A 25,664-nucleotide genomic window follows, 5' to 3' on the forward strand; every position below is an offset into this window, starting at 1 on the left:
TCATATCTTAGATCTGCACAACATGTCACAACCTATTCCAACATTTTACTATCACAGCTGCTCAGGGGGTTTGTGAATTTTTATCTCCCACACTCATGAGGGCAGAATGAGGAAATCCCAGGATGATGATCAATCTAATATGACCTCAGGCCTTGTCATAACATTGTCACAGTATCAAACCAACACAAGGGCCACTGTCTATGAGTAATAAATGCAGACACCATCTCAGTTTCTTCAATTACGTATACAGAGACACACAACACCTCTGGCAGGACAGTAGCAACATTAATAGCACATTACAACTGCATTTTGAAGACATTATGAATAAGCAGTGATTCGTAGCAGCTGCATTCATTACACAAACGTGATTAAAGCGGCAGACCCCTCGGGCGTCCGCTGGCCTAATGATCCCACTCTGCCTTTTGTTATTCACGTTGGCTGAGGGCATGCCACTAAGCAGCAGCCCTGGGTGTCTGCTCGCGCTGAGGCCTCATTAATAACAGGCCATTCACAAACCTTGCGTTTATACTCAGCACCCGGCCATGGTAAATAAAAGAGATGGAGCCCCCCGGATGCCCGGGTCTACCCCTGGCACAGATGGGTCTACTCGCTCTCCTGCATGATGATGTTGATGTCCACTTGTGTGTGTGACAAGCTGACATATGTTACCGGGCATTCATCGCTGGCTGTTAAATTGCCCTCTTTGGATGCTCTATTCAGCCCCATCAGCGAACTCTCCCTCCAGAGACTGGCAATGTACATATTTACATAATGCTCTAATGCAATAAAACAAATGAATACAGTCCTGTGTGTGTGCTGGGAGGAGGGCTGGATACGAGAAAATAAACCAGCCCGAGCTATTTACATTGGCAGCTGCATATTCAAAGCTGGCCTTAAAACTATTGTTTTTATTCTGGGTGAAGAATCAGAATTAGTTATTTAGACCAAAATGCGTATTGCAACATATTAAACTATTACAGTTACAACACAAAATAATTACAACAAATAGACAAGTTGCCCATTTCTAATGACTCTACCACAGCTCTTGCTGGTCTCAAAAGTGACACTGTATAGACTCGCCCTATAGAACACATAGTGCTACGATATGCATTTTCATGCCCATTCAAACTTCCTGAGCTGGATATATCCCCCTGTACTCGTTCAGCCCACCAGATAGATTCTGGATCACCCCTGCTGCTGACCATGCACTAAATTATTCAGTTGAAAATAAGTCCACATTAAAAATGCATTGACTCACAGGAGTAAGACACTGTAGAACAAACTCCAGTGCTAAACATGTAGGAAGGGGATCAATTCATAGGAGTTTTTGTCATTTGCAATGCAAATTTTGATCAAGTAGAAAAGAAGTAAAGAGAAACCATGCAATATTTCTTTAAGTGGAAGTTTTTGGTCCATGAATACAGGTAGCTGTACAAACAGGACAACATTTATACCGCTGCAAATATAATTGTATAGTTGTATATATTATTATATATGAATTCAAGCAGGCTAAGAAATATTGTCAATATGATGATACAGTTAGAGGGTTTGTATTTGATATTGTGTAGTGTTGACATTGTGGTGTCTGCTTTGCATAATCCAGCCAAGGCTGCAGGTTGTACTATGCTGGCCAATCTGGCCACTGTTTGCTGGCACCCAGCATCTAAAAAACACAAAGTGGTGGGACTGGTACGAAAAAGGGGAGAATGAACAACCAGCAGGACTGGAGAAGATGAACACAACAGTCATCCTGAACTCCCAAAAGGACACACATCAATTATACTGAAGTGTTTCGATATAAAGTTAGGCTCATATAAGGATGATCTGCAAAATACGCCCTCCGCAGTGCAAACCAAGATGAGAAAGAAAACTAATGTCATTAGACATGCTTGTATTAGCACTTCTTCAACAATACTTTCTTCTTACACATTTAACACGCTCAGTATGATGCGTGTGTCATTTCCTTCAAGTTCCTGTGTGGTCTACAGATCACACATGATCACTGCTGCATAAAGTTTTTAAACGAGAAAATTTAAAGGATCAGCATCTATCAGCATGCATCAGCCAAGTATCATTCATTTATCATGAAGAAAAAGGTGCTACAGAGACACAATGTTCGAATCTCTGAAGGTTGCTGACAGGACCAGACTCTGACTTTGCTGACTCTAAACCTTCAGACCTCCCATGGACCTGTGGGGGGTGAGCAGAGGGGGGCTCAGCAGCTTATTAAGCCGGGTTTAATGGCCTTGACCCTAGCCCACAACCCCGAAGAAGAGTCCTGGAGGAAGAGAGGTCAAAGTTCGTATAATATTAGAGCAAGAGAAACTCAGAGGTGTGGGATGTTTGGCAGGGTTCCATCTTCGCATCGACTATAAAACAGAAGGAATTCTGTTAGCCAAGACTTTCCCAAGTTTCTCCCCTTGAAAATGTGCTTGAGCTTGCATTCAAAGCCAGCCAAGTTTGAAAGTACCATATTCTGTGACCTTAGCCCACAGCTAAAGGCAATTACAATTTTATTTGTTTTAAAAGGTTTTTGCTTTTTTTTAAGCCACAAAGACGTTAAGAGCAAGAGGGGTAACTAAAGGTTCTTGGCCAGGTTCAAACCAAGACCATGAGGTTATGCAGCCTGCATTTCAGACTCACAAGGAGCCACACAATTATATATTTTAGATGACACATTAATGTACTCCGCTTAGCCCATATTACTGTCACTGAATTCGACATTCAAGATATGTGGAAGCATTTACATTTTAATAACTGAAAACTGTGGGCCATTTTCCAACAGTCTTCGCATTGGAAATCTTTAGGAATTCATTTGTGCAGGTATCGTTTTATTGATTCTTGCACACTGTATCAAGTAGGTCCTTGACGCAGGATTTTGTGTGTATAATATCATGTTTAATCTGTTATATAAATAGTTTTCGTATAAAATTGAAATTCAAACACATGTTGCCCCTGATCATCTATCCCCTAGCTGACTTTTTGCTTCCTCTTCACTCTGTCCTCCACTTGCCTCGCTCCCTTACTCTACAATCACAGTCGCCGCAATTTCCTTCTCTCCTTTTCAGAGGTGTTACGGATGGCTGGAACGGAGAGTACAAGCAAAGCAATAAGGCCTGTTGTGAAGCGGCTATGGGATCAATGGGGGTTTTAAGGAGGCAAGGCACGTAGCCGCAGCTGGTCAATTAGAGAAAGGACAGCACAGGCACACACACATATACACACAGTGAAAGTGGCTGGCCTTTAAAAACAGAGTTACTTTTCACCTCTCGTCAGCTCTTTTTCTTCAGCTTCAAATGGATCAGCATCGGGGAATCTTGGCTGAGATAATGCCATTGGTTTGTGGTGTGAAGACTTGACTGTAAGGAGGAATGGCTTGGAAGACACTGTAAACACAAGAAAGACTATTTTGATGGCAAAAGTTGTTCTGTCAAAAAAGTGTGGAGTAAAGCACTGAATTGCATTGTGACACATCTAGTGCAACATGACCAGATAACCCGTTTTTATACAGGCCACACACATGTTCATGGAGAATCTGATGATGTTTTATGGCAGTGTTCTGCTCTACAAGCACCCAGCATGAGAACAGCAGTCCCTGTTACTTGTACAATAGATATAATTAGCATTGGGGGAAAAAAAAACTCTATTAAGTCAAAACTTAATGAAGCTCAATAAATAGCAAACAGCAAACATTGCACCATTAAGTATGACAGAGTGACTCACTGGTGTCAAAAGATGTACTTCTTCCAAGCGTTTAGAAGGGTTATTTGAGTTAAAACAGGTGAATTCATTACATTGGCAAGAATTAAGGTCATGGTGTTAGTGCACAGTTTGTAACTAATAGAATTTCATGCTGAGTATTTTTTGCGTAAATGGAATTTCAACTAGACTCCTGCAGCAAACGGAAAATCGAACTTGTTTGGGTTAAAGACGTACTACTGCGGAAGCTTAGGGGTGTTGTGATTATGCAGATGTGATGGCAGGAAACGCATGTACAGTGAGAGACAATAACTACCTTAAATATGAATAAATACATAAACCTGAGGCAAATTGTTCCTGTGTCCCCTCTTCTTTGTTAACCACAAGGGTCTCTGCATAGTCATGGTTCAACCACCACATGCTGGAATAACAATAATAATGATATAACATCTTCATTATAATCTGACACTGTCCCTTGCTGTAAGCATACACTAACGTCAGCGAAGCAGAGATTGGGGAGTGATGATAAACTCCCACATCTTGCGTATATTTTCTTTCTTGTTGCAAGTCCTTGAAATGTCACCTTTTCTGAGAGCTAGTACTTGCTTTTACGAGATGTCTTGCCACCTTTAGCGTGGCAACACTAGCTCGCAATTTCTGCTTTGCTCATGGTGTTCAATCTTGCAGTAAATAACTTGCCTGCTTGCAAGATGTACAGTAGCCTGGCTTTACGAGACTACACTCCCCTCTTGGGCAGGTGTAAAAACAAGCAGTCATGGCAAAACACAAGCCGACAGGGGTCCAATTATCTTGGTCACAACAATCAGTATGTGTGAAAAGACATCAAAGTACACCTGCGATATATATCCTTTTACATTAAAGTATGCAATTTTCGTTCTATTCACGTCTCCACTGCTCATGTCCTGGATGTCCACGATAACTTCTGCTAATGCTGAATATTGTAGTAATGAGTCTATAAACAGGTTCATTAGCTGCACTTCATTTCCAATTAGGCACAGGAACACATCGTGAAGGAGCAAAGAGACACATACTTGACAAAGAGACAGCTCCCTGATAGTTGTTTCACTCTGTCTTCCCTTTACAACTTCTGCTTGTTTTCCACTTTATCCTGTTTTTCTTGCCCTTTATTATCACCTTCTCTACACTCCTGTTTCTACTGACAACGGGCTGTGCTTGGAGAATAACTTGACTTGATTATCTGTAATGAAAACACTACACTCCCTGTTCTCTTCCCAACTCATATACAGTAAAATGCTCACTCACTCACTTCAAAACCCTTGCATTTACTTCATACTGTTTTGAACCATTGTATTTATCTGCATTTACTCAAATACCACTGGTCGTGAAAAGACAGATGATACATCGCAAGATAGAGGAGAGTGGGAGAGCAGATGGTTGGAGTGAGACTGAAACATGAAGAAAGGTGTGTTGCAGCAGGTTCACACAAAAACCACATACAACCAAAATATGGGATCAATACAATGTGCCTTACTCTCTTCCATGTATGCAAGCTACTCTAAATGCTCTCCATCTATCCACTTTCCCTTTCAGCTGAATGGTAACTTTCAGAGAAATAACAGGAGGACTTCCAATCTAATATCCAGTTAAATTGCAAAAAGCATTCATCACTGACAACATCCTTCATCGAATCCTCCAGGGAGTTGGATCTAGATGGAAAGAACGCCGGAGCGGCTATTTCAAAGTCTGCTAATGACAGGGTAGCTCTGAAGTTGTGTGATCACCTGGAAAAATTTGGCTGTGACATCAAAGCCGGTGATTGATGTTGTATCAATTCAGTTACACCTACTCACCTATATTTTCTCACGCTTCAGTTTGTCAATTGAGCCACTGTTCCCATTCACCTCTAGAGTCCTTGTGTTCTCTTAGAAATATGTTCTACATAGACTATATGAGGATTTGTAAAGAGTAAAAAACACTAATGTATAGTGTGATATTAAGTTGCTGATGCCATATGCAAATAAAAAAAAAAAAACATCCTACGCTAAAGAAAGTACTTGAGTTAATTATGAGAGTTTCATAACTACATCTGTTCAGCAGACCTTTGTTTATGCAAAGTAACTCAGTAAAGTATCACAGATAAGCAGATGGTGGTGCAGAGTGCTTAAAAATACAAAATGTATTCTTCAACTGCAAAATATTTGCCTCTAGTATATATATGAGCAACTACTTGGAAGGACGACAACTCTGCTGCCAGCCGTAAAAACACTGTTTTAATCAGGCTCTAAAAACCCATTGGTATGCAGAGAGTGCTCAGCGCTTTCGTCAGAATCAAATTTGACTTCCTGTATCCAAATTTTAAATGAAGCATGAATAAAAAAGTAAAGTCAGAAAAGCCATGCTACAATGTTGTTACTCTCACATGGTGTATAATACCACATTGTATTTTGTACTTTCAAGGTTTCACTAGCTACATCCTGTCATTTATTTACTGTGAACAAATTTTACTTTCTCCAATTGAAAGTATATTCAACTGCAAAAACAAACCTTAAGTTCGATAGCATCCACAGAAGGATAACATAGCACAGATCTTAGATTAATTTTGTTCCAAGATACTAGATGGAAGTAATCTCTGAATGTTCTCAGAGTGAAATATGAATGAATGTGTCATATCATTCAGTGGGCATGACTCTGCAGAGCAGCAGTAAAGTTTCCACAGCGGTTTAGTTTTGGTTCGATGCGTGGTACTGCAGTGCCCCCTGCTGATCATGCAGAATACTCCACCTGTTATACCCTCTGTATGTGGGTACTTCTGAACAGTCCTACAACCTGGGTAGAAGGAATACACTTGATAATCAAAGAAATCTTCATCAGTATTCTTTGTGCTCTTTAGACTGCACACACAGCATTGATCTAAGACAGGTACATATTACCAAAGCAACGCCGAGTATGCCAGTTCTTGTTAACATACAAACTTTGACTTTAAGCTGTAGCACCCTAGTGGTTACGGATTTTAAACTGCTGCCTGTTTTAATTTTATCCAGCTGAAATGATTTGGACAAACAAGTGAACGCATTAATCGCACAGTCTCTTATGTACCACTGGTAAGGTGCCCTTAAGCAAGGCAGGTATTAAACAAGTGCTGCAATGCAACTCCTTAGTGGCCAGCAAAACAATAACACAGATGTACTCATAAGAAAGAAAAAACAGCATCCATAAATGGACCTGCCAAATAATCTTGCCAAAAACTTTTTTTTAAGTTTCTGAAGGTGTTGTATTGGATTAAAATTTAAAAGCACCCCAGGAGACTTAATACAGATGGAATAACAAACTACAGACCAGTTTTGAAATGAATGTAGCACAAGGCAACATCTGCAACTCCAAACAACTCTTTTAAACTTTGAAATTCAGAAATCATGTAGTGAGACATCTGTAAACTGAATACAACATGCTCATGTTTAGCAACACAGATGGTCTTGGCTGCTTCAGACAAATAGGACAGAAAAGACAAAAGATATTTCTTCATTTGTGTGCTGATTTCTCTGTTAACTTCCTGTCTCTTGGATGGAAGAGAGAGTCTTGGGGAAGATGAAGACTTCTTTTTGTTATTTATGTTAACAAATCTTGCATTTTACCTAAAATATTGTATGGTTGCAGCTTTAAATTGTAACACATAACAAAACACAGGGGTAGGTGCAATGCAGATGTTATATACAGCAGCTACAGGAAGACTAGACAATCATTTTTACCCCATTCCCACCACCTCCTATTTTTTTTTCGTTTTCTTGACCTCTCTCCAAGCCTTGCAATTATCTTCAATTATCCTCACTTCCACCTCACCAATTACATCCATTATTGATTCCAGACCCTCAGGCTCTAAGCCTTATCTATACCCAACCACAGCCCACAGAGGAGAAAGCAGAATAGGACCAAATAATAAGACTTTGGTTCATTAACACTCTCCAGCTTTTCACTCCATCTACATCACACCATCTACCTAACAGAAACAGGTTTCCTCCTGCAGTGCCCTTGAGAAATAAATTTAACAAATTCAAAGTCAGTACCTACTAAATATGTAAAACTCTCCAGAAATGATCTATGGACGCAGAATGCATTTTAGTTGCAAACAGATTTAACCCTTTGATGATCAGTAGAGTCAACAAGTTTCATATTAAGCCAGGAACAACCATTTTATGCAAAAGATGATTTCTTTTGCAAGGAAAACTCAACAGAGTCATCTTCAACTTTCAACGGGGCTCTGCAAGCAACACTCGAAAGTATACCTATCAGTTTGTGATCATAATTTGTCCATCGTGAAGCATTAAGAGACTCAGTACTGATTATATGAAATCCTGTCTCCAAACGTTGAAAACAGAAACACGGGCATTACAGTGAGATGGTGTAGTAGGAAGGTCAGTTACACAGTATGGAAGCTGTAAAATGTGTAGTCACACTCTGCAGCTCTTCTGCCAAATTTTTGAATATGATACTTGCTGACATTTAGTGAGACACAAACATAAGCTGCTGTCACCACACACTAATGTAAAACATCCATCATCTTGAATACACGCCAGGGCACCTGCAGAGAGCCGCATCAATGATGCCTCACTGCCATCTCCTGTTACAACAAACTTGAGGAGCTGAGTTTTATGTGTGATTTGTAATGCAACGCTGCCCCCTTGAGGTGTCTTCCAAGTTGTGGCTGCTGGTCTGGGATGTGCCACTGGAGCGTTACAACTTCAAATGAAGTTTGTACTACAATAGGAATACAGTACAAAGGGAAGATATCAAATCTGAAACTAACCTTTCTATCCTTTGAGTCAGCTTTTTCCTTGGAACATTGTGTAGCATCACTGAAAGTTGTCCATCACATCTTATATCCGTTATACCTGTTTGGAGTACTGAATGGGTGAGGCTTATAGGATCGGGGCAAACTTAGACATATTGTGTTGTCACCTATACATAGCAAATATAGTCCTTCATGAATACTGTAACAGGGTCATATTGTAAATTGTAGTGTCAGTTAACTGGTGATGCAATTGAGAGACTTTTACCATTGAAATGTCTTTGACATCCCTTTTAATGTAGCAGCATATTTGAATCTCAGATCAAATCAAATCAAATCAATTTTATTTTTATAGCCCAAAGTCACAACGTACATTTGCCTCTGAGGGCTTTACAATCTGTACATGGAGTGACACCCTCTGTCCTTAGACCCTCGGTTCGAGTGAGGAAAAACGTGCTCACAAAAACCCTTTAACAGGGAAAAAAGGTGGAAGAAACCTCAGGAAGAGCCACAGAGGAGGGATCCCTCTCCCAGGACGGACAGACATGCAATGGATGTCACGTGTACAGGACAAATCAACACAAACATATTGTACAATATGTTTGTGTTGATCTGTAAGTAAAGCGGAAAGTTAAGCCATTTCTGTTTCTGTAACTTTACTATCGTATACACTGAATTGACAGTTTATTAGGCGCGGTTCAGCCTAATGCAGTCTAATGGGCCTGCAATAAATACTACCTTTATAAAGGTTAGAATGTTAAGTTTTGGCTGGATTACAGAGGTGTTGATTCCATTTTATGATCATAGCAGCAGCTATAAATGCTGCGATACACAGCAGTAGATAACTGTCTATGCATACTGTATCTGTTTCTATCAAATACACATGAAATTAAATAAATGCTTAATTGTGGGGGCTGCAATTTGTGTTAAATTGCACTGCATTATACTGACATGTTTATATTATTATGTTCAATGAGGGCAGGCTAAAAAAAAACACAACTGCATGATCAGAAAGTTTTTTCAACACTTACCTAAAACAGTTTCAATAAGAACTGAACAGTTTAGCCTTCATGGAGGTTGATTAGATTTATTGCAGGACTGTATCAGTTTTTGCTGCAGCCGGTTAGATCATAAATCTGTCTGTGCAAGCCTAGAAAATGTACAGATTTCATCCATGTAATAAATGTGTCCCAGTCAATGCATTGTTTAAATTATGTTTTTTTTAACAAATATGTACAAAAAGTACAACTAAATATTCTACTAACCTCCCGGGGGAATCAACTGGCTCATGCAGAAAGTCGCCCAGCACACCTGAATCACACAGGTTGAACAATTGGAGGAAATGGTGAAGCTCGTTTAGGTTTGGCGTTTGTCGGGAGTGATGTTGTCCTAATTTCTAACACCATAAAACTAAACTCTAATATTGTTCATTGTTTGTTGTTGTTGTTGTTGTTGATAACTTCACCTCGGTCTCCTCAGTGTGTCTGCAGCAGTACCAGTGTGAGAAACAAGGGGGCGTGGTTTGTCAGGTTCAATGTGGCGTTCAGGTTTTATCGGAAATATAACAACGAATAACCGTGTATGAATGACAGGATTGGATTAAATAAAAAGGCACGATCGCTGTGATCAGGAAGGGCTATTTATTATACCTAAGTATCCTAAATGTGAAGTCAATGGAAACATGAAAACTGTGCCAGCAAATGCTGTAAATGTCATTTATTTAATCCTAACATACACTATTTCCTTTATAATAACAGTGTATTATGTAAAAGCTATACAAACTTTCCTTGCTTTGGAAACATTTGTGGTTTGTACTTGTATTGCATTTCTAATTCAAATGTATTTTACTTTATTAATATTGTACTGGTTTTGCAACAATACTTTATGTCATATAATTTGTTTATACTGGTTGTTATTATTTGCAACCATTGGCAAACAGGTTTTTATTCATTTTGCAAAATCTTCTGACAGTATGTTACATCATATATTTCTCAGTGTGCCTTTGTATATAAAAACGAAAGGAACAAACGTGCTTTTGCACCGTTTTACGCTTTAAAACGCGTCTGGATGTGTGACTATATGCACTCTGAGAGCTAGAGGCTCAGCGATGGGTACCTGAAGGCATCACCAGTGCAGCCCAGTGTTGTGTGCGGTCTTCGCTCGTGTTTTGCTGTGTTTGCTGCTTGGCTCCCCTCTGTCCTCCATTACAGCTCGGCTCCATCCCCGCTGTACGGCGCAGGCCCGAAGTAGCGCAGCCGCTCTGAGGTTAGTGCCCTACCGCGCAATCTCCATTTATTTCAGCCCCGGCGCAGCCGCATCATCGAACCCGGCAGCGTTGCGGGGGTGAAAGATGCGGATTGTTTGAGATGTTGACCCGGAGCCGTGTTGTGATAACATGTGTGCCTCTTTTTGTATTTTTGAATCATGTTGTATCGACAACAAGGAGAGAATAGCGCTGGATGAGACGCAGGCCGCTGGGCCTGACTTAGCGCTGTGTTTTGTTTCATATTGCGCGGGGTTTGAATGCTAGCCCGATGCCTCACGAAGGCTCCTTTTGTTTTGTTGTGTGTTTTGCAAATTAATTCACTCTCAGTGTGCGGACTTTGAGGAACACATTGCTGCTTTTGATCGCAGTCAGTGTCCATTCAGATGCTTAGCGAGCTAGCGCATTAGCCAAATGTAGGACATGGCTAGCCTTAGCTTTGGCAACCAGCCGGCATGTCTGCTAACATCACATCACATTTAAAACACATCTGCACAGTAAACTGGCTTTTATTGCAGCCTATGCAATGTGATTAAACATCAGTGTTGGTGCATAGTCGTGCACCGATCATCCCATTGATCCTGATCAGCAGCTACAGAGGATAAACATGTGTGGCTGCATTTTTTTTATTATGTGTTCAAAGAATAATAATACATTTTATTTAAGCTACTCAAAGACACTTTACATAAGAAGAACATCAAATCAAAACAATATAAGACAGTACACTGAAAACACAGCAGACTGAGCTAAACATTAAAAAAGAAAACATAAATATTCCCTATGCCACCATGAACAAAATAACCAGCTGCCTCACACAATGACACTACATCATGGGTTTCTATGTGTGAACATAAGCACATTGTAAATGTGTTTTAACCTTTTATTGTATTGTGTAATTTAATTTAACCCCTCTGTCTTAGACTTATAATATCAATCCACTGACTGTAACGCAGCAATGATCATGCAGACGCTCACGTCTTCAAACTGTCCTGATCATTTCTCTAACTTAGTTGCGTTTTTACCCACAGAAATCCCCTTTTCACTCAGTTGGATATGAAACTAAATCAATCAAACACACACACACACACACACACATATATATTTATATTTATATATATATATACATATATATATATATGATGCATATCTTGCATATCTTTGTATCAAACATGATTTAACACGCAAAAAATGGGAAAATGAAACATTATTTTCATGCCTCGATTACAGTGATGAAATTAAATTCACTCACTTATCATGAAGCATGAAGCCCTCTAAAGGCGGAGCAAAGGTGGTGCAGTGTGTGCGCTCAGACAGAAGAAGCAGATCTTTACAGTACTGATATATAACAGTGAACTAAATGATGACGGTGACAGCCGTGCATTGTACCAGTTGCTGGGTTTTGGAGGTCTTAACAACTCCGTGCACTTTCATTTATGACACACTCAAATTCACATCTTGTAACATATCAGGCTTTTCATTCCAATTATGTTTAATAAAAGTTGTTTTTTAACATCACACTGAGTTTGTTTGTGTCCAGCGTGATGTAGTTATACTGTCATGATTGCAAGCACGTCTTACTATATAATTAATAGAAGATGTTACGTCATTGTGTATATTCAGCGATATGTATCGATGGTCAGTAGAGCAGGAATCACTCCCATACAAGTTCTGGTTTTATTACAATGAATAGATGGAGTACTTGTGTCTTATGCTGCTTCTCTTCTTTTTCTGTTCTCTCTCCTCAGTCATTGCGCCGTGGATCCAGCTGTATAGACCAGGTGGCCGATCATGGACGAGCACATTGTTCACCAGACAGAGCACATGACCACCATCGAGGCCAGCGCCGTCAGCCAACAGGTCCAGCAGGTGCACTTATGATAACTAAACAGTGAGAGGGCAGAAATCATCCTTCGTAGTCCCGGTGTTTTAGCATCTAGTTAGGTTGTTGGACTAGAGCAGACACAGGGACAGGGCTAGGACTGACGTGATGTTTTGTTTAGAAGTTTAAATCAGTTCTGTTTGGATCATTACTGTGTATAGGTACACGTGGCCACCTTTACTGAAGCATCCATGTTGAGTGCTGAGGAAGACTCGACGTCCTCACCGGATGATGATCCTTATGATGACACGGACATCCTCAACTCAGCTGGCACTGATGAGGTCACCGCCCACCTGGCAGCTGCAGGTACACTTAGACTCTGCTCGGTGGGGATTAACTGATTCGCTGCTTTCAGATTAGTTGGAGTGGGGTTTATTTGATGAAGCTATGTCTGCTCTCAGTCGTTTTGACTGTGTTTATATTATTCATAATTTACACTTATAGTTGGTGAAGGTGTGTGTGTCTCAGATCATCTTCTGAAAACCTGGGTCCTTTTTAAGAGATGGTTTATCTTATCTTACTTCACTGATGAATTCTGCTAATACAGTAAAACATGCATAGCTGCCAGAGTTCATTGTAATGGTTTTAACTGAACAACAGGTGGTGCCAGAGGACTGTTTTGTAGAGACAGTGCCTTCTGTCATGATCCTGACACTTTTTTTTGTCTTTTCCTTTTTAAGTTGTCATTGTACCAAATGATGCCTGTGAGCCACAGTTGGACCTCGGCATTCATTTTAAACCAAATCAAGTCAAATTAAAAAAAGAAGATAAAAAATAATAACACATATGTAGTCCATATGTTCAAGATCAAACAGATCAGAGAGTACACAACAGCATCCGGACAAAATCAACACAATGTTGTTCAGCCCCGATCATCAGCCTCTACTTTTACTAACAGTCAAACTTGCTCTCTCTCTCTCTTCTCTGTCTCTCTCTGTCTCTCTCGCTCGCAGGGCCAGTAGGCATGGCAGCTGCTGCTGCCGTGGCAACTGGTAAGAAAAGAAAGAGGCCTCATATCTTTGAATCCAACCCCTCCATCCGTAAGAGGCAGCAGACACGTCTGCTCAGGTGAGATATAAACACCAGTTTGTCCACTTTCCCAGTACCTCAACCAACAACAGTTACACTTTAGATTAGATTAGAAATACTTCATTAATCCCCAACTGGGAAACTGCATAACTTTCAGCACCAGAGCTCATTATTCAGATCAGTCAGATGGAGTTAGGAATCAGGAGGTAAAGACGGTTTTTGTGTGTGTGCTTACAGGAAACTGAGAGCCACCCTGGATGAGTACACCACCAGAGTAGGCCAACAGGCCATAGTGCTGTGTATCTCTCCCTCCAAACCCAACCCTGTGTTCAAGGTGTTTGGTGCTGCTCCTCTAGAGAATGTGGTGAGTGTTACAGTCAGCAGACGGGACACATTTGTCTGCTGCACAACCTTCCAAAGTCTTAATTACTGCAACATGCTATTGCATCCTTGCCAATGATGTTTCTGTGCATGCCTCTATGGTGTTTCTCTCCTCACACAGCAAACCTTAAAGAGACTACTATTTTTTTCTGTTGATCTAACCAGTAATTAGCAAGTAGTTCCAACATTAAAGTGAAATACTGTGCTACAACTGTCTTCTAGGTGAGGAAGTACAAGGGCATGATGTTGGAGGATCTGGAGAATGCATTGGCTGAACATGCCCCCGCTGGTGGAGAGCTGGCCTCAGAGCTGCCCCCTCTCACCATTGATGGCATCCCTGTCTCTGTGGACAAGATGACCCAGGTCAGGCCTAATACTCTGTGTTTATCTATTATGGCCCAATCTTCAGTACCCTCAGTAAAGTAGCCATACATATTCAACATTAACAACTGTCAAAACTGCCTTTTGGTGTCTGAGACACAAACACAATATCACCTTTCCCAGTAGAGGGCACCAGTTGGCAACAAATCAGAATCACAGATAATGTTTTATGTGTGTTGTGAGGAAGAGCTTAGCTAGATATATGCATCAAGGTCATAGACTCAGTTTGAGCTCTTTTCCCATGTCTATCACTGTGATTAATTATTAATTTAGAATAATTATTTGTAAAATACTTCTCATGGTAAAGAGCGAGCTCACATTGCAATTCAGTGTCTGCATCTAAAGACAAGCCAAGCAAGATGATGAGGATGTGCAGCCAAGACTGCTCGTCGTAGGTTTTCACTGCAACATTAGCACTATTGGCAGTCTGAGTCCTCGCTTCACCCGAGGGAACCCAGCTTGTTTACTCTGCCTTCCCAGTGCTGCTGACGCATTCTCTGGATCATCGTCAGAGTAGCCATCATGGCAGTGGCCCTCAGAGATGGTCCTCAACCCTGGGAGCAAGGTAGCCAATCCCAGGGCCAGATGTGTCCTCCGGGGGCAGGTGTTAGTTGGTGCTTGTTTTTCTGGAGGTTGTAGGATGAGATTATCACGAGTAACCTGTTGCCTCACTCAGCTTGGGCAAGTCAGGTGGAAAGGTGTGGGGGTTGGTGTTTTTAGAGGTATGTGTGTTGCAGACAGGATGTTGCCCAGTTCCTATAGGAAACGTCTCTGTCAACCTTTTAGAAAGGGCAAGTATGAAAACGAGAACTCTACAATTAAAAGGAGAAGTCTAGAAGTCCTTTTTGTCTTTTACGCAGACATCTGCGGTAGGTTGCAGCTGAAGAAAGACAAAGTGAGGTTTAGTGACGCAGACAGAGGCCCAGGCCCGTCTGATATATAGAGCATCTGTAGCAGGTGATCCCGGGTCTAGCCTGAGCCCATAATTACCCCCTAGCCTTGTTAGGGCCACGGACCCGACAACATAGATGTCTTTCTAAATGATGATTGGACCATTGCTTGGAGGATTAGGATTGGGGTGGGGTGGGGTGGTGGGTGCGAGGGCAACATGCCACTTAACTCACTAGCCACTGTAATTAGGCCATCTGGCGTAACACACATGTATCCGCATACATCCACACATGGACCAGCCACAGGTGGAAAATCAAGCATCTTTTTGCTACTTTGTCTGTTTTTCTGGACTCAATCCAGATTGTTCTGTTAGCGTGCCACGTGCTGACTGAAGAGAAGCCCCTTTTCTGCGGCCAACCGATCCACTCTTAGTTTTTTCCAAAGCTGGTGTGCTGAATGTTTTTATCATCCATTTTCTACCAAGATCCATTTTGTCTTATCTCTCCGTGTGACGCTCTGAGGAGCCATGCATAGATGGTTAGTGATTGTGAGTTAGAAACGGGAGGGAGTGATTTATTTCTCCCGGAACCAAATTTAGCCGGTGATGTCAAGGCAGGCAGACGCTGCAGTGCCTCATTGTGCAATATAATCCCCCCCGGTGATGCTTGCATATTACCAGGACACTGAGGACATTGGCACTAAACCCCACCCCAGTCAGTCAGTGAGTGCATCCTTGTTCTGGAAGTGTTTACGTGATGGTGAGTGGATATGCATGCCACACGTGAAGTACGTATGTTGTTGGATGAACAATAGCATGCAGATCAGTTTAGATAAAGACCCCCACTCGTTCCCTCTCTCTGCTGCGTTCAGGCACAACTTAAACTTCCAAAGGCCGACAAAGAAATCATTTGGAAAAGACTCAGAGGGGAGAAATTTCATTTAAGTTGTAGCTTACAGTTACAGTTTAGCTGCAAGCATGGCTCCCTTATTCCATTGTTTGAATGCCACACTCAAATATAGTGGACGAGCACTCACTGATACATTCAATCCACACTAATGAAATAATAACTTGAGTCTCTGTACAAGTCCATAAAATAGCACACGTCATGAATAACCAAAATGAATCAAATGTTTGACATTGATTTTTCTCTTTAACGATATCGATCAGCTTGTTTTTGTTAATACCAACGTGAAGTCTACTGGAGCCTTTGCTAGGACAGGTTGACTGCTTGACTGTGTTGGATCACCCCTGATGTTCCCATGGTGTCTGTCTGACACATCAGACTGGAGCCACAGCCATAGATTGGTCTGTTAATAAACATGATCGCATTGTTCTCCTTTTAGAAAGCCTGTTTCTATTTGCAGGCCTTGACCACCTCAGCGCCTAGCAGCAGGTTCCCGATCAATATGTGCCTCCTGCTGCTTGCTCAAGGGCGTGTCTGCTTATGTGTGTGTGAGAGAGAGTGAGAGACACTGCAGCTTTCCACTTTAGAGTTTTGTTGTATCATATCTTTACTCAATGCATCCGTCCTTTTTTGCTCCAGGCCCAGCTGCGAGCGTTCATTCCAGAGATGCTGAAGTACTCAACGGGCCGAGGGAAGCCTGGCTGGGGTAAGGAGAGCTGCAAGCCAGTGTGGTGGCCTGAGGACATCCCATGGGCCAACGTCCGCAGTGATGTCCGCACAGAGGAGCAGAAACAGAGGGTAAGGGAATTATTGGTGTAATGATGGCGTACTTTGTCAGTCTGCAGGGAAATGCTGTTTCTGTTGCCTCAAATGACGATGATGTAAACTGTGCAATTATAATCTGACTTTTGACATTCCATGCCAATAGTTGATAAATCTGTGCAATTATTTGTATTTACGTTTCCCAAGGTATCTTGGACGCAGGCGTTGCGGACCATCGTTAAGAACTGCTACAAGCAGCACGGCCGCGAGGATCTGTTGTATGCGTTTGAAGACCAACAGATAACCACGGTGACCCCAACCCAGCACCACCTGACCACTGCGCAGAGTATCGCTCACCTCGTGCCCTCTCAAACTGTGGTACAGACCGTCAACAACCCTGACGGAACAGTCTCGCTCATCCAGGTACATTTTACTTCCTTTTTGATCATAATAGATAATATTGTATATATATTTTTCAAATTAAACTCTCATTCAGAAACTCAATTTTTGTGTTTTGTGGCCGTGCCCTCTTCATTCAGGTTGGCACAGGACACACGGTTGCCACCCTGGCTGATGCCTCAGAGCTGCCCGGTGTTACAGTGGCACAGGTCAACTACTCCACTGTGACTGATGGAGAGGTAACATCAATATGTGCACAACAAATACCTCTAAATCATTTTTTATACTACACTACTACTATAAGCACTCATTCATATAATTTACTAGACACACAGGCTCTCAAAATGAATAACATACAATTATGTACACCATTGTAGCCTGAATGTAGTAATAAACTCCAAATTAACCACTCCTTTATTCCTTAAAACATTTAAATGAATACATCTAACAAGTCTTCAGGGATCGCAGAGTCACACAAAGAATCTGCAGCACATTCAATGAAGTGTGTAAAGTGCATTTAGTTGGAGCTGTCCGTTCAGCACCACAATATTACAACACCAACAATCCAATAACATTTTCACACAACCTTTACTACAGCACTGTTGATCCTTGTCTGCTTTGTGCATGACGTTGTATTGCTCCTCTCCAGGTGGAGCAGAACTGGGCCACCCTCCAGGCCGGAGAGATGACAATCCAAACCACTCAGGCCTCAGAGGCCACGCAAGCAGTAGCGTCCCTGGCTGAAGCCGCAATCACTGCCAGTCAGGAGATGCAGCCCGGAGCCACTGTCACAATGGCTCTTAACAGGTAAGGATGGGAAAGGTGGGAAGTCATTTTGCAAGGTCTTAGGGAAATAAGGCTTTTAAAGTCATGTAATGTAAATAGTATTTTGATGCGTGAAGGCAGTGTGAGAAAGAAATGTTTAATTCAGTTCACTAGAAATGTGCCAGCAAACTCCAGAGCCTAAGAACAATCCATAATTATTCATGCAGCTCTAACAACTGGAGGAGAACGGGAAAACTGTCAGGGCAGGTCAGCGGGGTTCCCCTAGAGATCCTAGTTCAGCATCTTATTAATTAGCCTGTAGCTTTTATACAGGCTGCGTGCAAAGTGCACAGCCATTAAATTGCTTGTTAGCCACATATTTGCATGTGATAACGGCTCAGTATAATTTTGTTTACTGAAAAAACAGGAAAGGAAGTCAGGAAAGGTTTGAAATAAAATTACACACAACATATCACTGAGAACCTGTAATCAAAAGATGGTTAGAGTTTAGGATACAGTATACTGACCTTTAGTGATAGGCTGATTCTGGAAATAGTCCTGTTTTCAGTCATATTACTATTGACTGTGAATTGTCTTAATTGCAGCAGTACTAGTAGTAAAACATGTACAAGGGTTGTTGTTGTAATGTTTTTCTGGGGGGAAATCAGCCACACGATTGTATTCAGGTGGGATCTACGACAGGATCTTAAACCTTATCCCATGGAGGGCCAAGTGTCTTCAGGATCTGATTACAGGGCAAGAATACAGCAGGTTGAAAGTGTGCTCATGAGTGAAATTGATTAGTAGTCTTTGGTTGCAACTAAACTGTAGACTTTAGCCAGCCATAGACGCATCCTGACTTTAATCCAAATGATCTTTAGTTCTTAGGATCTAAACGTTCTTTGCCGAATTCATCAGTCAGGCTTGCTGAGATGCTGACAGGCTGCCTTTTTCACCTCACAGTAGTGTCAAGGCAATAATTTCAGATGTGTATGGGTATGTCCCATTGGGGCTTGTTACCTGCATCCACCTGAGTCCTCCTTCCACTCCCCTCCCCTCTCCTGTTTACCTGTGCTGAGCTACTCTGGGCTCTCTGCTCCACAGGCTCTGGAACATTTTGTCTCTGTTTTCCAGCTCCAGAGGGATAATAGGGCCTCTTTCTCTCGCTGTCTTTTCCGCTGTGTTGACATTATGAACCAAAAAATGACACCATATCATGGTACAAAATGTATAAGCTATGGTCAACACAGTTATTAAAGCCCTGCTGATCTTTGACCATTTAATCATAGCATGGATGCATTAATGGCACAAAATGTTTACCACTGAACAGAAAAATGACATGCGATTAAATGAGCAAAATCCAGACTTGATAAGAAAAACAATTTTAATACTAGTTGGATGCCATCCACATACAACTGCAGTGTGAATGCATCATCACTTCTTACTGTCTCTGTCTCTACTCTCTCAGCTCCTCCTCCTCCTCCTCCTCCTCCTCCTTATCTGTCCGTCTGTAGGTGTATCTCAGATGTGATTATCAACCAAGCTGTGAACAGTTCCATTAGTTCATAACGAAGCTGGTGTGGTAATAGGCTCGCGGTAATTCCACTGGATAGATCTGGTTAATAAAACTGCTTTGTTAGACCCGCAGCACCTGGCCTTTAGGGAGATGTGACAGATTCTCCATAAGTCCAGAGTAGAAAAGCCTCTTACAGCTCATACACTCCTACCTCTTCACCCCACATCTCTCTAATAACCCTTGCCTTGGTGTGCAGACTGTGTGTGTGCGTGTGTAGCTTCCTACCAATGATCGCATCTGGGAGCCAAATATAGATGAGGGTGTTTGTTTTTGTGTATCATTTCTAAATTCTGCACACAGAAAAGGTTTATTTGCCCAGTTTTTACATATTGTGAACTCTATCTGCTGTTTGTTTGTGTGTGTATGTGTTACAGTGAGGCAGCAGCCCATGCTGTGGCGACGTTGGCAGAGGCCACTCTACAAGGTGGAGGGCAGATTGTCCTGGCAGAGACAGCAGCAGCTGTTGGTGCACTGGCAGGGGTTCAAGATGCCACAGGTACATATTCATCCATGACGGTATTATCACCAGCAGGCAAAACACACTTCAAACGACACAGTATAGTTTCAGGTCACTTTTGTGGTCTGTGTCTGCAGGCTTGTGGTGTTTCTGTTAATGAATAACAGAAACACCTCTCTGCAAAACTCAATACAATTGCAACAACTCAATACCGCAGCAGGACTGTTGTATTGCATTTGTGTGTGGTGACAGTGTAGCAGGGTGGCAGGTGTTATAAAGTCATACTTTTATCAGTTGCCCACAGGCTTTCCTTTATGTCAGCATGAACTTTGAATAAATTATCCGTCAGTGTGATATAGTACTTTATCATCTAAGTTTCTTTAGCTGTTGAATACATAGTCATCGTCGTTTAACTGCTAAAACCCCAGCAGTGTCTGAGATCACTCCCTCCGTTCATTCAAAGCTCTCTATGTAATAGACTCAAGAGTTTACTCTTTAGTGAGTGGTAAATTGTGATTTCATGATATTTTTTAAAAAGTGTTGCATAACTGTAATTTTTTCACCTAAAAATGATTTTAAACAAGTTTTTTGACTACATACAGTAGCCTATACATTCAGGTATATAAATCACACTCTGTTGAGTTAACAATACACAATGGTTCAGAGATTTAAACCACTTCAAAATGATCTGGAAAATCTGGAGAAATTAAATTGAGAGTGTCTTTTTTTTTTCCTTCTTTAAATCATGTGATTGGCATAATTATTAAACAGTGTTGTCTTTGGAAAATGCTTCCAAATTTGGAGGCCCCCAAAGCTGATCTTAGGATGTTTCAGGGATAATTTAAACACAGAAATGTTGTTTTATATCTGTCTGTCCTTAACACGAAATAGCTTGGGGAAAGGTGATGAGCTCGAACAGTTTCGGTCTTCTGTGATACCCGTTAAGCTTCTGCCGGGGTTAAACCACATTTCCTTCCTTTTTAAATCAGCAGTCTGAGTGGGTAAATGTAAAAAGACACAAAATTATTTCGCACTATTTTAAGCAGTTGGCAATATTTGATTTATGCATTTTTCCATTGTGACTAAATTCTTTTACTAATTGGTACTTGTGTATGTTCCCCAGCCAATGGCAATTCTAATTAGTCTTACTAAGTGTAAGCTTCCCTTCATTAGCACTGCGGTGAGACCTCTGAGCTCCTACACTCTAATCTACTCTACCATTGACAGATGGTGTGTGAGTGTGTGTCTTGTAGCAATGCGACCTTCTTTTAATGATGCGTTAGCTTCATTGACCCTATTGCCAGCCTCCTTACATGCATACTGCATGCGCTGTTGCTGCAGTGTGTGTCTGGGATTGGATCACTTTGTAATGACATCCTCACATCCTCGTTGAATAGCATTAACAACCATTTTTTAAGCATATGTTCAGTCAATATCCTGAGGGTGGAACATAAAGCTACTCCTTGTGAATGATTAACATTGGGAACGCTGCTAATCTGATGTCGTAAATGTCAGTAATACATCTTTCTTTGAATTAGATATTTATTTATCATTGCTGTCATTATCCTTTTGTATTGACATTATTAGTATAATAGTATAACAGGAGGTTCTGCCCAGACAAAAAGTTACACAAATATCTTGTCACGCTGTCACTTTTTTCCTATTCGCCTTTTTATCTAACGTACAGTGGAATAAACACACACATGCACTCACACAAAGGTCACTAGTCCAGGTCACCATCATCAGTTGTCCCAGGTTCTTTTGCTAGGTAACATAAACACATTGAATGCAGACCTTCTCTAAATTCAAACACGTGTGTGTGCCTGTGCTTTCTCCATTACGCACACTTGCAGTCTTCCCTTACTGTCCACACACCCTGCATTAAAAGAGAAGCACAGAACTAAAGCATGTATTTAAACACTCGAGCTGATTAGCTGTCAAAATGAACACAAAGAACAATTTTCGCTCACTAGTTCACATGAAACGACAAATTGGTATTTTGTTACAAATCAGTTGACCTCTAGGTGCTTTTAAATTAGCCATCCAGCTGTAGGAACTGCTTAAACAAGTGGCTCAGATCGTTGCAGGCACAGTTGGGAGCATTTTCATTGCTGCTGTATTTTATATTCGCACAAAAACACCAAGCAGGTTTGTTAAGATGGCAGGAATTTGATTCCGAAATGAGAATCCTGTGGCTCTTTCCATAGACGAAACAATTTTTCTTTCAATCAGGTTAGTCTAAGTGAAATTAAATTTCACCAGTGAACGTGACATAAAATACTTAAAAATGGAGAACCACGTGTTTAAATTTAAAGAATAGTCGTAACAGAATACACACTCTAAAAATATGCTACTCTATATTTACACATTTGCACCCTGATGGAAGTCATTCAAATCTAGCATCTGCAGCCTTTGTTGCTTGACATCTTGCTTCGTAAACCATAAGGAGTCATTTGGCTGCAATAGCTCACTTAAAGGAACTAATGGAGCTGCCAAAGCCAGTCCTTCTCCCGACTATTGACCTTAGCTAATCACTGTAGTGCTACACAGGAGTGCAGAGCACCGTTTGAAGTGCACTGGCCTAGACGCCGCTGATTGGCTTGTGTAGTGACCCATTCACTGACACAGGCATGCAGACACACATACACACTAATATATATACACACGGCCCTTAACATCTAAGTAACTATGTTGGAGTGGCCGAATGAGGCCCTTCACTCAGTAACTGTGTTGTGTCTGTATGTCACTGTACCAGGCCAATGCCCTGTTTCCTAAGCCCTCCACCATAATCACTGCCAGTACAATTACCTGCATCAGCAAAACTTAACCCTGTCACAAATCACTGGTGAGTGGGCTTAGCAAGGGCCCACATTAGAGGACCAGCAATTACAAGCTAACCTGGCGAAAAGGGGCCAGAGTTTATTTTTGGAGGCTTGAAAGACAAACAGATTTGAATGCATCCTTGTATCATCTCAATATTAGAAAGGATGTCATGGCGAGTGCCCATTTGGTGCGTTCAATGTCCAGTGTCTTAGTTCACAGTAATGGGAGCGGGCATGAGCCACTGCCGTCCCGTACGCTGACCTTCTTGCCTGCCTGTGACACTGTGACAGCTTGCAGGGTGGGGCAGAAGCCCACGTGACTGCAGCAATAATCCCTACAGGCAGAGACACACACACACACACACAGCTGGGCATGGGGGAAGCGAGCTAAGAACGTTCAATCGGACCATTGTTCAGAAATGCCGTCTCTGTAACATGGCCGCCTCCTGTCACAGACAACTACCTGGACTTGACTGCCTCCCAAGCACTGTGTCAAACAGAAACTCCAGTGATCCAAGATTACCAAAGACTGAACGATGATTTGTTGGCATCGGGCTGAAACTAATGATTATTTTAATTAACCAGTCAATTGTTCAGTCTATAAAAAGTCTGAAAATAGTGAAGTTTGTTCACATTTCACTAAATGATTTCTTCACATTGCTTTTTTTCATTCAAACTACAGTAAAAACCTGATTTTACACATTATGTAAAACAAAAAGGCTACAAATTATCAAAAACTTCACTGATTAAAAGACTTCCAAGATCAATGAATTGTCAAAAATGTTGTTGTTTCATATCTGTTAAGTAACTGATCGCATCAAGAGTAGGGAGCATGCCCACAGCATGTTTTTTTTTTTTCTTTGAATGAACTGCATAAGATTTTTAGTTACAAACACCTAAATATTGGGAAAATTATAATATTCGAATCTCAATTGCAACTTCGTAGCTAATGATCATTTTCATTATCGAATTGCAAATGACAAAAAAAGAAAAAAAGCAACAAATCTTCATATTTTAAATTCTTGCATCACCAAATGCTGCCTGGTAAATGTCTAATAATCAATGATCATACACTACAAGTTAGTTTATCTGACTAATTGATTAAACAAGCACTCATTACGGCCACTGGGATAAAACATACGCACACATAAAAAGTGATGCTGCTTGGCATCTGCTACGTCTAAATCCAAAATATGTCTGCGTCTTCTCCTCAGGTCTGGTCCAGATCCCAGTCAGCATGTACCAGACTGTAGTGACCAGCCTCGCCCAAGGCAACCGACCTGTCCAGGTTGCCATGGCACCTGTCGCCACACGCATAGATAACACTGTCACGCTGGACGGCCAGGCGGTGGAGGTTGTGACCCTGGAGCAGTGACAATTACAACCCTGGAAGGAGTAGAAGGCACTGAATGGCCACCTTGGAGATTTGTTTATCCTACTGTTTTCCAAGACATCACGCTGTGTACAATGTCAAATATATTTTTTAATGTACATCTGCAGGGGAAGTAAAAGTGAGTTCTCAATGTAATAATGTGTTTACTGTGTAAAAATATTGCTTTTGGTGGTGTATTTTTTTTTCTCCCATTTAGCTTCATGTTTTGTTTTTTTGTTTTTAGCTCTGTGATGTTGAGTATTTAGTATTTATTTCTTTACAATTAACCTTTACTTCAAACAAAGATGAACCAAAAAGCCCGGGAGGAAAGCCACCACTGCTTCACCCAGAGTGTGTTACTATCACTGTCATCATTGTCGTCTGTGTGCTTGACTGTTTTGTTTTAAGGATGCATTAACAATTCAGTGCCATAGTCAGAAATCACTCCTCTCTGTTTCCCATATCACTATTTGAAATTTTACTCTTTCCACCTCAACTCACCTAAAAGTTAGAAAACAGAACAGCATCTGAGCTATAGACACTCCCAGCGATTTCATACATTACATGAGGAAGTATTCCGTTAAAATACCGTCTTGTCGTGTGTGTTTTTTTTGTTTTTTTTCCTGTGCTGTTTTTCTGTAGTCCATGCACATGCCAAGATTTGTGAAGACTCAGGATATACATCAAGGTGTTTTTTACTGCTGGATTGCAAAGCTGGCTTCCCGAAGCAGCCATTTTGTCTACCAAATCCATTTATTTACAGTGCATGGATAGGGGCACCCCTTGGTATGTTATTTTTTTAACATGAACTCCTTTGTATGTCACTTAGGACTTGGCGGTCTGCATCACTTTGCAAATCACAGGAAGTTAGTCATACTTGGACAGGCGCTGCAGTATTTGTGATGCAAACATCAAAAAAGCATTCCTGTACAACAAAAAATTTGCTTGCCAAGAATCGACGTAGTTCGATGTAACATTTGGTCAAGTTTCACCACTATTTAAAAAAATTAAAGTCAAATAAAATGGCTGCTGTTCAACATTTATTCTGTTTCTGCCTTGATTATTAGTACACTTCATTCAAAAGTGTTACTATCAAGCTAGATATGGACATCTCTGCAGTCCTAAAAACCCATTTAGTATCTTTTAGCTTGTTGATTTGCTTTGGTATGTTAGGTTTTCACCTCTGTAGTGAGCTGTATCCACCAAATTCACAAAATGGTGACAAAATCTGAGGATGCAGTCAGGTATCGTTGATCCGGGTATTTCTTCAGGAGCTGGTGGGGACCAAAACAGAGCTACAACGGTGAATATTGGACTT

The 25,664-nt window shown here is 41.2% G+C and overlaps 1 protein-coding gene across 2 annotated transcripts; it reads left to right on the forward strand.

Moving 5' to 3' along the window:
- Nucleotides 1-10,542: 10,542 nt before the first annotated feature.
- nrf1 (nuclear respiratory factor 1) lies at nt 10,543-25,389 on the forward strand. 2 transcript variants are annotated; one of them, XM_019259169.2, is made up of 12 exons: nt 10,543-10,729; nt 12,473-12,593; nt 12,768-12,912; nt 13,560-13,674; nt 13,873-13,999; nt 14,239-14,379; nt 16,833-16,991; nt 17,163-17,378; nt 17,495-17,593; nt 18,004-18,161; nt 20,070-20,191; nt 24,189-25,389. In XM_019259169.2, exons 2-12 carry the CDS (start codon nt 12,516-12,518, stop codon nt 24,347-24,349), a joined length of 1,521 nt encoding a protein of 506 aa, XP_019114714.1. In that variant the 5' UTR covers nt 10,543-10,729; nt 12,473-12,515; the 3' UTR covers nt 24,350-25,389. The 2 variants fall into 2 exon arrangements, with proteins under 2 accessions (XP_019114714.1, XP_019114726.1); XM_019259181.2 differs by having other exon boundaries at nt 10,544-10,729; nt 12,473-12,584.
- Nucleotides 25,390-25,664: the final 275 nt, after the last annotated feature.

The sequence above is a fragment of the Larimichthys crocea genome, chromosome XX, assembly GCF_000972845.2.
Source record: "Larimichthys crocea isolate SSNF chromosome XX, L_crocea_2.0, whole genome shotgun sequence".
NCBI classification, from domain to species: Eukaryota; Metazoa; Chordata; class Actinopteri; family Sciaenidae; genus Larimichthys; species Larimichthys crocea.

Bases quoted from the DNA above. Each gene is read 5' to 3' on its own strand.
- nrf1 (XM_019259169.2), top strand. From the start codon at position 12,516: ATGGACGAGCACATTGTTCACCAGACAGAGCACATGACCACCATCGAG. The intron at 16,992-17,162 runs GTAAGGGAATTA...ACGTTTCCCAAG, and splicing joins CAGAGGAGCAGAAACAGAGG to GTATCTTGGACGCAGGCGTT. The intron at 20,192-24,188 runs GTACATATTCAT...TCTTCTCCTCAG, and splicing joins AGGGGTTCAAGATGCCACAG to GTCTGGTCCAGATCCCAGTC.